Source organism: Mus pahari, chromosome 12 (genome assembly GCF_900095145.1).
Source record: "Mus pahari chromosome 12, PAHARI_EIJ_v1.1, whole genome shotgun sequence".
Classification (NCBI taxonomy): domain Eukaryota; kingdom Metazoa; phylum Chordata; class Mammalia; order Rodentia; family Muridae; genus Mus; species Mus pahari.
Genome location: NC_034601.1, coordinates 33,326,683 through 33,341,754, shown reverse-complemented (window position 1 = coordinate 33,341,754; position 15,072 = coordinate 33,326,683). Strand labels below are relative to the sequence as shown.

At 44.0% G+C, this 15,072-nt stretch overlaps 1 protein-coding gene across 1 annotated transcript; it reads right to left on the bottom strand.

Annotated features, from left to right (window-relative positions):
- Positions 1 to 8,578: 8,578 nt before the first annotated feature.
- On the bottom strand, positions 8,579 to 14,185 carry LOC110330051 (cytochrome c oxidase copper chaperone). Its single transcript, XM_021209982.1, has 3 exons — positions 13,977 to 14,185; positions 11,863 to 11,951; positions 8,579 to 8,705 (listed from the first exon to the last, which is right to left on the bottom strand). Exons 1-2 carry the CDS (start codon positions 14,081 to 14,083, stop codon positions 11,867 to 11,869), a joined length of 192 nt encoding a protein of 63 aa, XP_021065641.1. The 5' UTR covers positions 14,084 to 14,185; the 3' UTR covers positions 8,579 to 8,705; positions 11,863 to 11,866.
- Positions 14,186 to 15,072: the final 887 nt, after the last annotated feature.

Sequence of the window (15,072 nt, the reverse complement as noted above, 5' to 3'; positions counted from 1 at the left end):
TCACTGCTCTCCTAGAACTGAGGGAAATGGAGCCTCCGAGAAGTAACACGTTCCAACATGGAGAGGGCAGCAAAGCCAGGATTTGAACCCGAGACTGTCAAACGAAATACTCTTGTTTTAAGCGGGGTTCACAGTAAGCAGAAATGCTGAACTGGACCCATGACTCCCGACTCCACAATCCTAAGATGTCTGATGACTTTCAAGGAACATCTAAATGAACCTGGGGGATCAACTTTGGACGGCCAGGAAGCAAATGTGGCCTGTGCAAACATGGAAGCCAAGAGACCTGACTTGCTGACTTCTGGAGGATTTGCTGAGTCTCCATCCTGGCTCTTGGGGTCAGGAGCACCTTCCTGGGGGTTGGGAGCATCTTTGCCCTGTTGTTCCAAGGCTTTAGGCTAGTGCTCGGCTGCCTAGAACTATCTAAACCCTAACTCCATGGAGACTCACTGACCTGAATAACACTGAGGAGAAATTGGAAGCTAAATGGGGCACTGAAGCTTCTGTCTCAACGTTCAGTGTACACTGTGACCTGAGTGTCACTTTATAAGGGTGAGACTACAAACAACAATGACAACTCGATGCCTGCAACAAATTACCAAATTAAGTTTAAAGAACAGCGTGACCCAGGAAGAAGGGCGACATGGGCAGAGCTGAGGGGTGAGGTGGAAGGGAGAGCAGACTCTCTCTGGTGAGAGTAGAAGCTTAGTTACTGAAGTTAGAAAGGTCTTGCCATGCTAAAGGAAGACATTTTAAAATTTTAATTGGAATCGATTGATCTGCAGATGGCTTCATACTTCGCTGTCTCTGGAGATTGGTACAGAAAGGGCTGGGGCATTTGGAGAACACAGCACCACAAGATTCTCACAGCAGGCTTTGGGTGCCTTTCTGGAATTTTCTTTGGATTGATTGATTGATTGATTGCCTGGGTGTCACTTCGGCCCAGGCTCACCTGGAACTCACTTGGCAGTCTAGGCTGTCCTGGAATTCTTGGGACTCCTCCTGCCTGGCCTCCCAAGTGCTGGGGTTACAGGTGTGACTGTGACATCACGTGTTCAGTGGGGAGTGGGGATTTCCATATGCCTCTTTTTGTCGTCTGCCTGATTCCCAATCAACTTGCCTACTTTAGCTAGTAGCAGCTGTTTGTGCTTCAGGCAACTGGGCTCCCTGCTGGGGTTGGAGTCCCTGCCAGCTGTCAATGGGCAGGCACAAAGAAGCAACCAAGGCTCCAAGATAGAATTTCAAAGCAGGTCAGCAAGACATTGGCTTGGCCCTGACCCTTTAAAGAGACAGGCAGGTTAACTAACCCATGCTCCCTTCTCCACTGTCCCTGTCCATCCACCCGAGAAGAACTGAGCAGGGAGGACTAACATTCACTAACATTTACCAAACCGCTACCATTTTCTAATGCTAACAAGATATAACATATTATTCTATCATCTAATTTTTTTGACAGGGTCTTACTGTATAGTCTCTCCCCCCCTCCCACTCAATATGTAGACCAGGCTGGCTTCAGACTCACAGAGATTTCCCCCCCTGCCCCCCCCCCCCATTTTTAACTAGAAGAAAAAGGCTTAGCGGAGCTAAGGAACTTGTCTAAACTTACAGGGTTAACATGTGAGTGGTGATTAAAGCCCTGTCAGCATGAGACTAACTGTAATTTTCCACTACACAGGTCTACCAGGTGTTTGGGCATTGCTAAGCACCTACATACGTGCATTATAACAGAGGACCTAACTACATTGTGGGTCTCAGTGTGAGATTGATGTCCATAGATCAGCAGACTACAATAACAGGAAATTAGGTCTTTTTAATTAAAAGTCAGTTGACAGAGATAAGACAATAAATATATTGTATGTATTAAGATAGTAATGTCCTTTTGAGGAAACCCACAGACATGAAAGTGTACACACAGTGGAAAAAACCAGAAGTAAGGCCTTTGATGATTTAAGCTAATAAGCATTTATTTAGACAGCTGTGAGGTAGTAACAAAAGACAAAGATGAAATAGAAAAAAACCAATCCCCTTCAGGGAAGTTTTTAATCTAGAGGGAAGACTAACCTGGAAAACCCCAGAAATCTCATAAAAGATGACTAGAGGGTCAAAGGAAAATCTCTGGTGGGGACTCTAAGAAGAAGGAGAAAAATAAAAAAGCAGAGGGGGAGGATTATTTAAGGAGGTCTGAAATCTGCTCAGGTGCTCTCCCGATGGGCATGCCAAGAATAGGGTACAGATGTGTGGGCAAGCCCAGAATAGAAGGTAGGCACATTGCTAACAAGGTAGCCTGTGACCTTGCATACAACTGTGCAACAATGTAACACTTGCACCCTGCTACCTTTCATACAACTGTACAACAGTGTGACACTTGCAGGTTCCATAGTCAGTAGACAACATGCCTCAGGATGAGAAGGACAAAGATGAACTGCAGCAGTTTAAGTTGTTCAAAGTCTGACTTGGCCATGGTCACAGATGTGAAACCTCCCGTCTCCTAACTCCAGGCTGGAGAGTGAGGGACATATTTGTGTTGCTTATGGCCTGGAATTGGCTGTTCTGCTTCTTGGAGCTGAATATGTCCTAACTCAGATCCTCTCCAGCAGTGGTTCTCAATCTTCCTAACACTGTGATCCTTTACTACGACACCTTATGCTGTAGTGACCCCGAAGCATAACATTATTTTGTTGCTACTTTGTAACTGTAATCTTGCTACTGTTGTGAATCACAGTGTAAATCTCTGTTTTTCTGATGGTCTTGGATGATCTTATGAAAGGGTCATTTGACCCCCCAAAAGGTTTGAGACCCACGGGGGTGGGGGTGGGGGACTACTGTTCTACAGACTCTTCTTCAGGAAACAGCTTCCTGAACTCTTGCTGACTATTGGATTCTACAAATCCGGGCGTGGATTTCTCATCCTCTACCCAATTTTCCCTTTGACTCTTCAACTTTCTCTTTGACTCTTCAATTTTCTCTTCAACTCTAGGATGAACCGATCTTATGCACTCTATGTGGCCATTCAGGATGGTTAGGGTGAGATGGAACACTGGTTTCGTACTCAATATCCATTTACCCTTTCCTCCTGTGAAACAGAATTTCAGTTTTGTCCAAAGATCTAACAAGACATGGAAGGTGCAAGCCCTGCTCAAACCATTTCGCCTTAGGTGTACCACTGACAACCATTGTTTTTGTAAAAACATACATAGCAGCACTGCTCAGTCATACTGAAAAGGGGGAGTTGACGATATCACATCTGGGGGAAGAAACTACCTCTTCTACCCGTCTTGAACAAGAAAGTATACACATGGTTTCACTGGTCTTAGAAGAGAAAACTCTGTGACAGTCCACCTGCTGGATGGCACCAGGTACCAGGTACAATTGTTGCTTCAACTCTGACTCTCACAATTGTGTTCACTTTCCCTGATGGGGGATTTTCTACGCTTGCCGTTGAACTTACTGAACTTAACATAAGATGAAACTACAATGAGCTTTACATTTTTACATTTTTTTTAAAGACAATATCTCACTGTAGCACTGGGCACTGGGTGGCTTGGAACTCACTATGTAGAACAGGCTAGCTTTGAACTTATAGAGATCCACTTGCCTCTGCCCTGAGTGCTGGGATTCAAGCAACGTGCCTTCTTAGAGGTAGGCCGTGGGCTGGCTTGCACTTGTGCATGCTGTCAGTCTGAGTTCCTACGTGCATTGGCTCTGCTGTGTCTGGGAAACCCGACTGATAGCTGCCAGGAGAGGGAAAGTCAGTTTTCTTCAATGAAATGACACTGGGTATATCAGCCATGTTCCAAGGTAGGCAGGCCTTGCGATCAGGATTAGTTGGCCAACACAAATCAGACTCCATGTTTTGTGTGTGTGTGTTTGTTGATTTTGTTGTTGTTTTTAGAGAGAAAGAATAGGAAAGTGAGTGAGGATAAGAGAGGTGTTGAGGAGGAAGTAAGTATGATCAAAACATATATGGAAAAAAATTTAAGTTGTGTGTCATTACACTACGTGGTGTGTGTGTGTGTGTGTGTGTGTGTAATATATTCATTCATGTGGATGCATGTCGAGGTTAGAGATCAATAGTGTATTGCTCCCCCCACACACACACACTTTTTTTTTGAGACTGGCCTCTCAGTGAACCTGGAGCTCAGACTGGTTAGACTGGCTGGTTAGCAAACTCTAGCTCTGGAGAGCTGCCTGTTTCAAACCTGGCTGTTATATGGGGCTGGAGATGGGAACTCAAGTCTTCATGTTTGTGAATCAGGCACTTTATCAATGAGCCACGTCCCAGCACTTAAGTAGTTAGTGGCTAAATAAAAGAACTTGTGGGCAGAGTTACATATGAACTCTTGAGGGAAGCACCTTGAATACCCATCACAATATCAAACATTCAGATTTTAGTTTCTGATTATACTTATGTACTCATCAGATTAGAAGCTCTTTATGGGCAGAGTACTCACCTTATAAATCTTCGTGCACTGAGCACACCAGAGTTCAAACAGTACCCTCTTACTCAGCGTGTCTCTGCCTGGAGGGCAGGCCGTGTATATATAACGGATGTTGGTAAATTGTCATGTGTTGTGTGAGCTCTTTGAGAAGCTGGCTCTGGAAGTGCCATTGCCACTCCCCTGCCTCCACCCCATGCACACACTGTAGACCAGTGTTTTCCAACCTTCCCAATGCTGTGACACTTTAATGCAGTTCCTCATGTTGTGGTAACCCAAACCATAAAATTATTTTTGCTGCTTCATAACTGTAATTGTGTTACTGTTATGAATAGTAATGTAGGTATTTGTTTTCTGATGGTCTTAGGCCTGTGAAAGGGTCATTCAACATTCCCATGCGTTGCAACCCCCAGGTTGAGAACTGCTGCTTTGAACTCGCATGTTTACATCAAGTGTCTTCCAAAATCCATCCTGGGTCAGGCTGGACTCCTGGCTCAGAAACAAGGAAAGGAGATAGGCAAGCAGACAAGGGCATTTAAAATTGTGCCCTTGAAAGCAGCTTGAGTGGGACCTGTTCCCCACAGAGATCACTACTCTTTTCCCATAATAGAAAAACCACCCGTGTTGGAAATGGGAAGTTGGAAGTACCCTCTCAATCAGAAACTCCATCCGCCTTGGCCTCCCACGCCATTTCTGCTGGAAAATTGTAAGCAGCTCATCCGAGGCCACTTCCTTTCTGTGGCCATTGGCTCCTTCACGAAGGAGACCGCCCTCCCCAGACTCTGCAGCAGCCTGCACCAGCCTGCTGCCTCAGTAGGGCTTCCTTGTTCACTTCTGCTGGATGCTAGGTGTTTTGAGCACCTGCTTTGATGGTATTTTGCTATTTGTTCTCTGACCTTTCTTTACCATATATGTAATAAATTCACTCAGTCACACCTGAAAGCAGTTATAAATCATAGATCATTCTCTGGTCTAACAGAGCAAGCAGTAACTCAGATCACATAAGTCACCGTTTAGGGCTGTTCCTACAGATTATCAGCCTTTACCAACTATGTAGTGAATGAACACATATCCACAAATTGAATCGTTATCAGGTGCCTGGTGCAGTGTGCACTGGGCCTAGATTCTGATGATCTAGACACACCCCTGGTCATCAACTATCCTGGTCGGGATAACTTCCTTGTCCCTAAACATTTCAACTCAACTCACCTGTCTAGTGGAGATTACAGCTTCTCTAAAAGCATCACGTGTGGAAGGCGGGGTAATGCTAGGAGTGGCCCTGCCTAGGGATACGGGCCTATTTCAAGTTCAAAGTTGAATATTTCTAGGTTAAACAAAGAAACTGCTAAACAAAGTATAAATGTATCTATAACGAGTTTAGGAATTACTGTGCATAAGGAAGACATAGAAAAGAGGTATCTCAGAATTCCATGGTCATCTATCTTTCCATCACTGTGCGAGTATCTCTTCATATTATTCCTGATATGCTGCATACTGTCTCCAGGAAGGCTGTGCACTAGCACAGGGTAGGCTGGAGGGTCTTCTGAAATACATTTTCAATGAAGTGCTTCAGTTGCTCACAAATCAGGTGAAACTATCAAACTGGAAAAGGTTAAAGTATCAGTGTGTTGCCTATGAGCTGAGGGAACACGTGGAGATTGCCTTTCTAAATATGAATTGGGCAGTATTCATCAGTAGTCTTGAAAACATGCAGAACCTCTAGGTACCTTCAGACCAGTGGATTTCAGGTGATTTATTCTTCACACAGGCACAAAACCAGCCAACAACAAAACATATTCACACAGACACAGACACACGCACACTCAGTATCTATCTGACATCACCTGCCTCAGCCTGAGATGCAATTCTATGGGGGATGGAGGGGGGGGGGGTTGTCTCTGACACATAGTAAATATACATACAAAATTCCAGTTAAGTTATAGTAAGCCATAGAATAATTCATACATCTAATGATGCAGAATTCTATTAACTGAGTAAAATATTAAGGGAAAAAGATATTACAATCTCATTAGTAAAGAAGAGTACATTTGAAAAATATAAAAATAGTTTTGTTTCTACTTTATGTATAACTATGGCTGGAGAGATGGCTCAGTGGTTAAGAGTATTTGTGGCTCTTGTGAGAGTCCCAGGTCCAGTTCTCAGCACCCACACAATGGCTCTGTAACTCCAGTTCCAGGGGAACTAATATTTTCTTCTGGCCTCTGAGGGTACCAGTACACATGTGGTATAGACATACATACAGGAGATAAATCATACCCATAAAATAAAGCTTTTAAAAACATGTCAAGTGTGAGTACACATAACTATAAGTCCAGTGTGCAGGAAGCAGAGGCAAGAATCAAGTTTAAGGCTACTTTGTGCTGTAAGGGGAGACTGTCTCACCTCCCTCCAAATACAAATACAGAGGATATGTCAGGGACAGTTTGTTTAAACTTAGCATCAGCTGCCAGGGTTATGTCTTCCAGTTTGTGGTCTAGGGTATATGCAAGCAGTCTAAGTAACAATCTTCCAAGGGCTGGATGGGAAGTTAGTTCATAGCTGTCTCTATCAGCCACACAGCATTTATTAAAACATATATATTCAAACGAATATTAAGTAAAACTATGACTAAAAGATAAAACAGAGAACACTAGTAGCACTGAATGTACGTGGCAAGTTGCTTCATAAATTACATTAGTTTTATGGTCATAAAACTTAAGTTAGATATTGGGTTTGTTTGTTTGAGATGAGAAAGATCCATTGTGACTTACTGATAGCACACAGCTGGCTGTTAACCCCATGTTCAAGGCCTCAGAGTATGTCCAAGTCCAGTATGGTCCACTGTCTCAATCATAGTATAAATGGTAAAAACAGAGCTAGGGATCGAGTTAGTGGCAGAGCATCTGCCTAGCTTGCATAAGACCTAGGTCCTTCACAACAATGCCTACTATAAAAATAAACAAATAAACAAACAAATGGAAAAAGGCCACACACTTAACCATTAATTAGGCCAGGATCTTGAAGGATCTAATTGAGCTTTTACTCTATAAAGGAATCAACCACACATTTGGTTTTGAGGGGTCTATTTGGGGTTAGAACCCATGGCTTTGTGTATGCCAGGCAAGTTCTCTGCCACTAAGTTCACTCTCTAGTCTGTGTTTGAGGTTTTCAACTCAATGCACTAAAAGGCAGAATATGAGCAGCTGCTTTATTAGCACCTTAGCAGCTCCCAGGTCACAAGCTTGCTTCAGTAAGCGGGTCCTACTCTGCTATCTCCACGGCAGATATCTCTGAGCTATCTGGTGCTAGGAGCTGTGTGTGTGCTAGGCAAGCACTCTGACATGAGCTACAGCCCCAGTTCCATGACTAGCCAGGTTCTAGCATCAATCAACCAGCCTGGACCAGGTTCTCAAAAATAGGCAGCTATCTTGGCCTTAGGGTCTACACTGCCTTCAGCTTTTTTTTTTTTTTTTGGTTTTTCCAGACAGGGTTTCTCTGTATAGCCCTAGCTGTCCTGGAACTCACTCTGCAGACCAGGCTAGCCTTGAACTCAGCAATCTGTCTGCCTCTGCCTCCCAAGTGCTGGAATTAAAGGTATGCACCACCACGCCCGGCGCCTTTAGTTTATCTTACCATATAACTGGCCACACACAAAGTAACTTCGCCAAATAGTTGGGATCTTCCAGGCCAGACTACTTCACTTAAGAGTTAGAGAGAGTGAGGGAAGGAAGGAAGGAAGGCAGGCAGGAGAGAGAAGAAAGATAGAGAGGGACAAGGGAGAGAGAAAAAAAAAAATCCCCTCAAACTTGCAGCCCCCCTGCTCTGGGATTACAGACACGATCCCACAACTGGTCAAGGAGTCTTGACTGAGATGATATGGCTGTGACATCATTTTGAACAGATAAAAGATGTTCATTCCAACTTCTATATACCCAAATTTGGAGATTTTACTGGTTGAAAGAAGAATCTGCTTTCTCCTAACAATAACTATTCAAATTCCCATGATGTCACAATAATGAGCAAAAGAAAGTCACGGCACAGGAGTTGCTACTATACTCACTAGAGAAAAAGGAAACCGAACTAAAAGTGAAGTGAGTATGCGAGGAACAGAAAAAGAAACACAACAAAGATGGTTCAGCATATTTTCTTTCCTTCTGTTTTTTAATAAATTATAAATACTTTATCCATTTATCAATGTTCATCAAAGAACTTCCAAAATATTTACTCTTCTTCATTCTTCAAGGATTATTCATTCACAAAGTAGGCCACCTACAGAAGAGATTTGATTTTAGAAAGTCAGAGTTCAGACACCAAACTGGACCTAGGGATTTACGGACTCAGGACCATCAGAAATAAATGCTTCACTGAAATATTAAGTAATTGTCACAATTGTTCTAAACCAGTCAAAACTCTAGCCCAGCTTAACTGACGACTCCCCTGCAACTGCTGGTTGCAATGTCTGACATTTAGAGCTTTTGGTGAGGCGGTGTGTTTCCAGACATTAAGTAAAGAGGGCTGTAAGTCTGCTCTTTCAAGAACTGGTCTCGCTCCGTGTTAAAGGTAGAAGGAAGGTCAGTTCCATATTTGTTCCTGCAGGAAGCTCCTCCTTGACCCAAGAGCAAATAACAGCCACAGTGAAAGACCCCAAGGGAGAGCAGCAGGGGACAGTGCTGCTGGCCCAGTCTCAGCCTGCCAGGCTTCTCGCTAGGACACACCACCCTAGTCGCTATGCAAGATGGAGAAGACCACTGAATAGATGACAGTCACTCAGGCAGCCAATTCTTAAGACTAACTCAAGATCATCCTAAACCTGTTCCCTTTGTTTGGTTTAGACAGGAAAATAGCCTCACCAAGACACAGACACCTAAGTTCCCTTTTTGTCTGAAAAGCTTGAAGGGAACCAATACACTTAAGCAAAGGCATGGGCAGGACACAGAAGCAGACCTGGAGATGTCCCCGTCCCCACAGCCTGCAGCTCCTGTACTTCTCAGGTACTGCTCACAGAGGGCCGAGGTGTGAAGGAGGACTCATTCTCCCGTTCTTCTCTGGGTGGGGAGTCCCTGCCAAGTGCCTGCCAAGTGGGACTGTCTTTTGCATTCCGGCATTTCATGGGTCTCGCTAGGTGTTCTGTCTTGTTTTTAGGTTTAAGCACTGGAAATGACCCCCTTCATGCATTATCTTGAGATACTTTTGTAAATCATTTATGTGTAAGTGTCTCATTTAAACATTCAAATAAATGAACAAAAACTTAGCATATCCATTACTTTATATTGCTTTTAGCAGATTTCCCATGTTTCTTTTGACCCTTACCAGCAGGAAGAGCCACTCACTTCCTGCTACTTCTAATTAGGTTGTGAATCTGCTGTCTGCCTTCTCTGTGAGAAGAAGTTGTAAGAATGGAAAGTGCCTAGACTCTCTATCATGTTACCCACTTTTCCTTTCTAGCTTTGAGTCTCTGCCTTTGCTACTGTTAAGTCCTCAGCTATTTTACATCGAGCATATTCACTACTGTTGCCTTAGCGTTAGCAGGCTTATGTCATGGGCTTGGAAGTCGTCTAGGAGCTCGAGTCAGCAGGTGAGGCAGGGCTTGGGATCTCTGGAGAACGCTGCTTAGGTGTTTCTGAGGCATGGGGACGCTGCTGCACAGAGTAGAAGAGAACAACACTTACGCCATCTCTGCCAGTCAGGTCCAATTAAGATGTTTTACTTGGGAATATTGTCAACATCTATGAAGGGTTTTGAATTAAGGAACTTTTATGACCCCTGCTGGAGCAACCTGAGTCTGTGGAATGTTTTCCTTGGAAGAGGTTCTCATTGGACATGGTCTAGCAGTCTATCAAGCTCACCTCAGAGCAGAGCAGGGAGCTGTGCAGGAGTTTACTACAGTCAGAGGCTTGGCTTTTGAGGTATACACTCTCATGCATTTCAGCAGCAGATCTTTTTAATTAGTATTCATTATAAGTTTTAGTACTGAAGATTAAGGTAACATGCAATCCTAAAATGAGCATGCTGGCAATAAAATATCACTGTTAGGAGTGACAAATTGCCTCTGGTCTGGAGAACGCAAATCATTTAATGCCACCACTACCCTTTACTGTGCCTCCAATTCCCCTTGAGGCTCTAGGCAAAGCTTAACAAAACTGACTAGAAAGAGCTAGACCATGAAGAAAGCCATGCCCAGATGCTGGGTCTGAGCCTTTAAATAGTCTTCTCCTCCAGGCAGACTTATCAGGTAGGGCAAGCTCCTTATCTCCTCCCTCCTGTACTTCAAACACAACTGGCCATGCGTGACATTCCAGAGCGAGGTGGAAGAGAAAGAAACCAGCTTGATACTACTATGAAATGGCAGGTGGCCTTGGTGTCTCTCAACTGTCACTAAGAGGTGACAGTGAGATGTGGCCTTCGAGCAGCACAAACAGGGTGCTTGCCCCGAGGCTGAGGTTCCATCTCATCCTGCTGAGTCCATCCCGGGAATCCTACCCTGTGCCAGGCAATGGTCTAGGTGCTGGGACATGCTGGCAGTGAAACCAGATGCTTCCCAGAGCTTACAGCCCAGCCGGAGGGAAGCAAGGACGACTGTTGTAAGAAGAGGCTCAGTATGTAGCTGGTGATTGCAAAAGCAGAAGCCACTAACCACAGATGACTACTAGCCCTCTTATAAGTTAAGAACTTAATTCCCCAGTCTCATTATGCCCAATTCAAGTGCTTAATAGTCATACATTGCTAGTGGCTACTGGAGAATGTGGCCACATAACACCTGGGAAGGCCTACTGGGACAGCGACAGGAAGGGTACTACTTTACATGGGGCACTGAGGAAAGCCTCTCCAACGAGACTTTAAATCAGCACCCAGAAAGAAGTGTACTAGTGAGCAAAGTTAACGCCTGAAGCAAGCGCTTCCAACAGAAGTCACGGACTGTGGTCTTGGTGGGCGCACCCCTCTCGACATTGATATTTAGACTCAAAGTTCTTGGGAAACTGGTGGTCTGAGGTGTTAGTTTTCTTAGAACAAGGCCTGGCTTAAAACAAAGCTTCCATTTTCATTGGAAAAAAGTAACACTTTCTACTGCAGACCCATATTAGAAACAAGAAACCAAGAGACTTTCTCACTTTTCCCACTTAGCTCCTTTTCCTTGGAGACCGGTGTGCCTGAGCTCCCGCAGCCATACTCCCTGCACCTTCCCGACTATAATGTAACTCTAACGGCTCTTGTCAAACCAGTTCTCAAAAGCTTCATACTGTCTCAGATCTACTGGGTGCCTCAAATTGTTGGCACCAAACTGTTACAACCCCATTCTAGAAACTGCACTGAGCTGCTACTTAAACATGCTGGATTAACCAGGCAAGGTACCATTCGGAGAAGGCTGCCTGCCTCGTAGCTAACTCTGCAAGGTAACACTCAACCTGAAGCATTACAGTTCACTCACCGTGTCATATCTTAAATCCCAGCGCCCTCATGCATTCCTTGTGGGCCTCAATGAGATGTCCACAGTGTTCTTCTCCTTTCTCGATGATGCTATAAGATAAGACGCGCTCGTTACCTTATAAATAGACAAGCACATTCATGGAGACTCTGTGACAGGGAGGGAGACAGGGCGTATGCAGAGTGTAGCTGGCGTTACAAACAGATCTCTACTACACCAACCAGCTCAGCTCCTTTGCTCTGTGTTTGCTCTTAAGATGGTTCTGTTCCCACAAACGTGTTCCACAGAACTAAGGTCTTTAAAGTTTGTTTCTGTTGTTGTCTGAGGAAGGTTCTAATTAGATGAAGTAATTATGTATAGCAAATGATGCCTTTTGTCTATACCCAAGGAATAATAAACATTTCTTTATAATGAAATAAACTGAATATTTATATAAAATGACAAGGAAAGAGTTTAACTTTTGGTCCTATTATGACACAGGAATTAACTTCCTGTTTCTCCTTTTCCTCTTACATCCAAACACCTAAGTCTACCTTTAATTATTAAACCCCCAACAACATAAACATCAAAAAAGACCTGGTGGCCATGAGCAACCAAAATGAATCGTTCTTTGGAAGGTTAAAGGGACTGTGATGATAAAATCCGAAGAGTAATTACAAGAGCTAGAATGTCTATAATCATGTAAACAAACATGCCTGTGATCACATTTGGGAAGCTAAGACAGGAGACTCCTCAGGAGGAGGCCAGCTTGGGCTACACGTCAAGACCCCGTCTCAGAAAGAGTGGAGAACAGGTTCTCCTATTAAAATCCTTACCAGCAGATGAGAAGACTGGGTGTGACAGTGAGTCCCGTTAACAGCTAGCTTTCCCTTACCACCGACACCCACTGCTAAACCTTACAGAAATGTTGGACTCATTCAACACACGTGTGAAGCAGACTTGTTAAGTACCTTGCATAAGGTCACCAACTTGGAGGGAGAGGATTCAAAGCCTGCCTGGATTTCTAAGCTCTGAATCTTGAGTCACACCAAAGTCTCCTTAAGCAGGTACCTTGGTATTTCAGGAACCTTGGTATCAGATCAATCTTTAAATTCTCCATTTACAGGTAGTGATAATAAAATAACTGGGTACACTCTTATTACCTTACTATACCAAAGAATACTTCGTTTTGTGTATTTATTTATTTATTTATTTATTTATTTATTTTGAGACATGGTCTCACTCTGATGCTCAGGAAAACTGTTTCAGTCTCTCCAGTAATGAGATCACAGCATGAGAATCCGTATTTGTTTCTACGAGTATTTTCCTACTTTGATAGGAGGAGAAGATGGAGACGCATATTCACACTGAGGACATCAGTATCTGCTCAGAACCAAGGCTACATAAAAGTGAGGAGACCAAACAAAACCTTTCGTGAACTTGATGATAAAGTAGATAAACATTAATGTCACCTATCCTGCAGACAAGTTTTACAATTTGTTTTTATTTTACGTGTATAGGTGTTTGGTAAGCACGCCATGTGTGTGCAGTGTCCGCAATAGCCAGAAGGACGTGTCGGATTCTTCTGGGGCTGGAATTACACAAAACTGTTAACAGTCGTGTGGGTGATGGGAATCAAAACTAGGCCCTCTGGAAAGTCAACCAGGGCTTTTATCCACTGAGCCATCTCTCCAGCCCCAGACAGGTGGACTTTTAACTTCTTGGAAAGGGTATCCCTTCAGACATGTATCCTGTGTTCTACTATTTACACGTTTCGGGAAAAAAATTATTAAAGAAAAATTTACACCTAGGACTTAGTAAATCTATCATAGCTGGTGGTAATAGTATTGGCTGGTAACAAGTCTCCACATATTTTAAATGTCTTTAAATCAAGGAGCATCTTTACGCACTTCTATTTATCTAGGTCTTATCCCTAAGAAGCCTAAAAGACAATCGTAGTAAGGAATGAAGGACGAGAACCTTGGGATCAATCTAACCTCGTGCCCTCTCCGTTGACCCCTAACTGAGACTGAGGTGCGGGATCAGGGAGCAGAGAGGACAGCGAAACTATGGGTCCCCCTGCATCTCCAGCGTCCCAGAGAGCAGAGTGGAGCGGAGCTCCCGGGCTACGCACTGACCACGCATCGCGCGCCTTCTTGGTTTCGGGGCAGGCACAGCAGGGCTTCAGAGGCTTCTTCTCCTGAGCCTCAGGCGGGGCAGGGCTAGCGGCTGCCAGTCCCGGCATCTTTCCAGGCGAAAACCACTACGAGCGCACAGGCACAAGGCTCCCAAACTCCGACCAACCTGAGCCGCCTGTTTCCACTTCCGCAGTCAAGCGAACGGGGACAGGAAGTCCCTCCTCTCCGGATGGAAGTGAGCCTAAGAAGCGCGTGCGCAAAAGAAGTGGTACGGGCCTTGCTCCAAGGGCGTGGCGTCAGCGCAGGCGCAAAGGTTAAAAGGTCACTCAGTGGTTTCGGGTTTTTTTGTTTGTTTGTTTTTGTTTTTGAGATTATAATTTAATTGCGTCATTTCCCCTTTCCCTTTCCTTTCTGCAAACCCTTACGTATACATACCCATTCCCCACTATCCTTCAAATTCATGGCCTTTCCCTCCCTAATTGTTATTGCATGCTTATATGTATATATGTATACATATATTCCTATATGACCCGTTCAGTCCAGTATAATGCTACCTGTATTCATATTTTCAGGGCTGAACTTTTGGTACTGGACAAGCAGTATCGGATCCGGGTTCCACCCTGGGATATTTTATGGTCTTTTTTCCTGCCCTTCCTGCTTCATATACATTCTGCCGATACAGATACAAAGGCCCCCTACCTACTATTTCTCCCTGGCATATATGCTAAATTTTCAGCTAATATACCATGACACAGTAGTCATGAAAGAAGATAAGAAGATTTTTTTTCTACTTTCAACTGTGATGGGCTGTCTCTGTCTCTCTGTCTCTGTCTGTCTGTCTGTCTGTCTGTCTCTCTCTCTCTCTCTCTCTCTGTGTGTGTGTGTGTGTGTGTGTGTGTGTGTGTGTGTGTGTGTTGGATAAGTAAATGACATGGTAACTGATACTGAAAGTGTAACCCCCTCAGTAGAGCCCCATTGCTTCAAATCAGCCATTCTAATTGTATACAAGTTCACTAAGACGTACAGCATTGAGTGGCTTCCTTAAACTAGCTGTGAGTTAGTCAGGAAAAAAAAGTGGTTTTTATTTATTTATTTT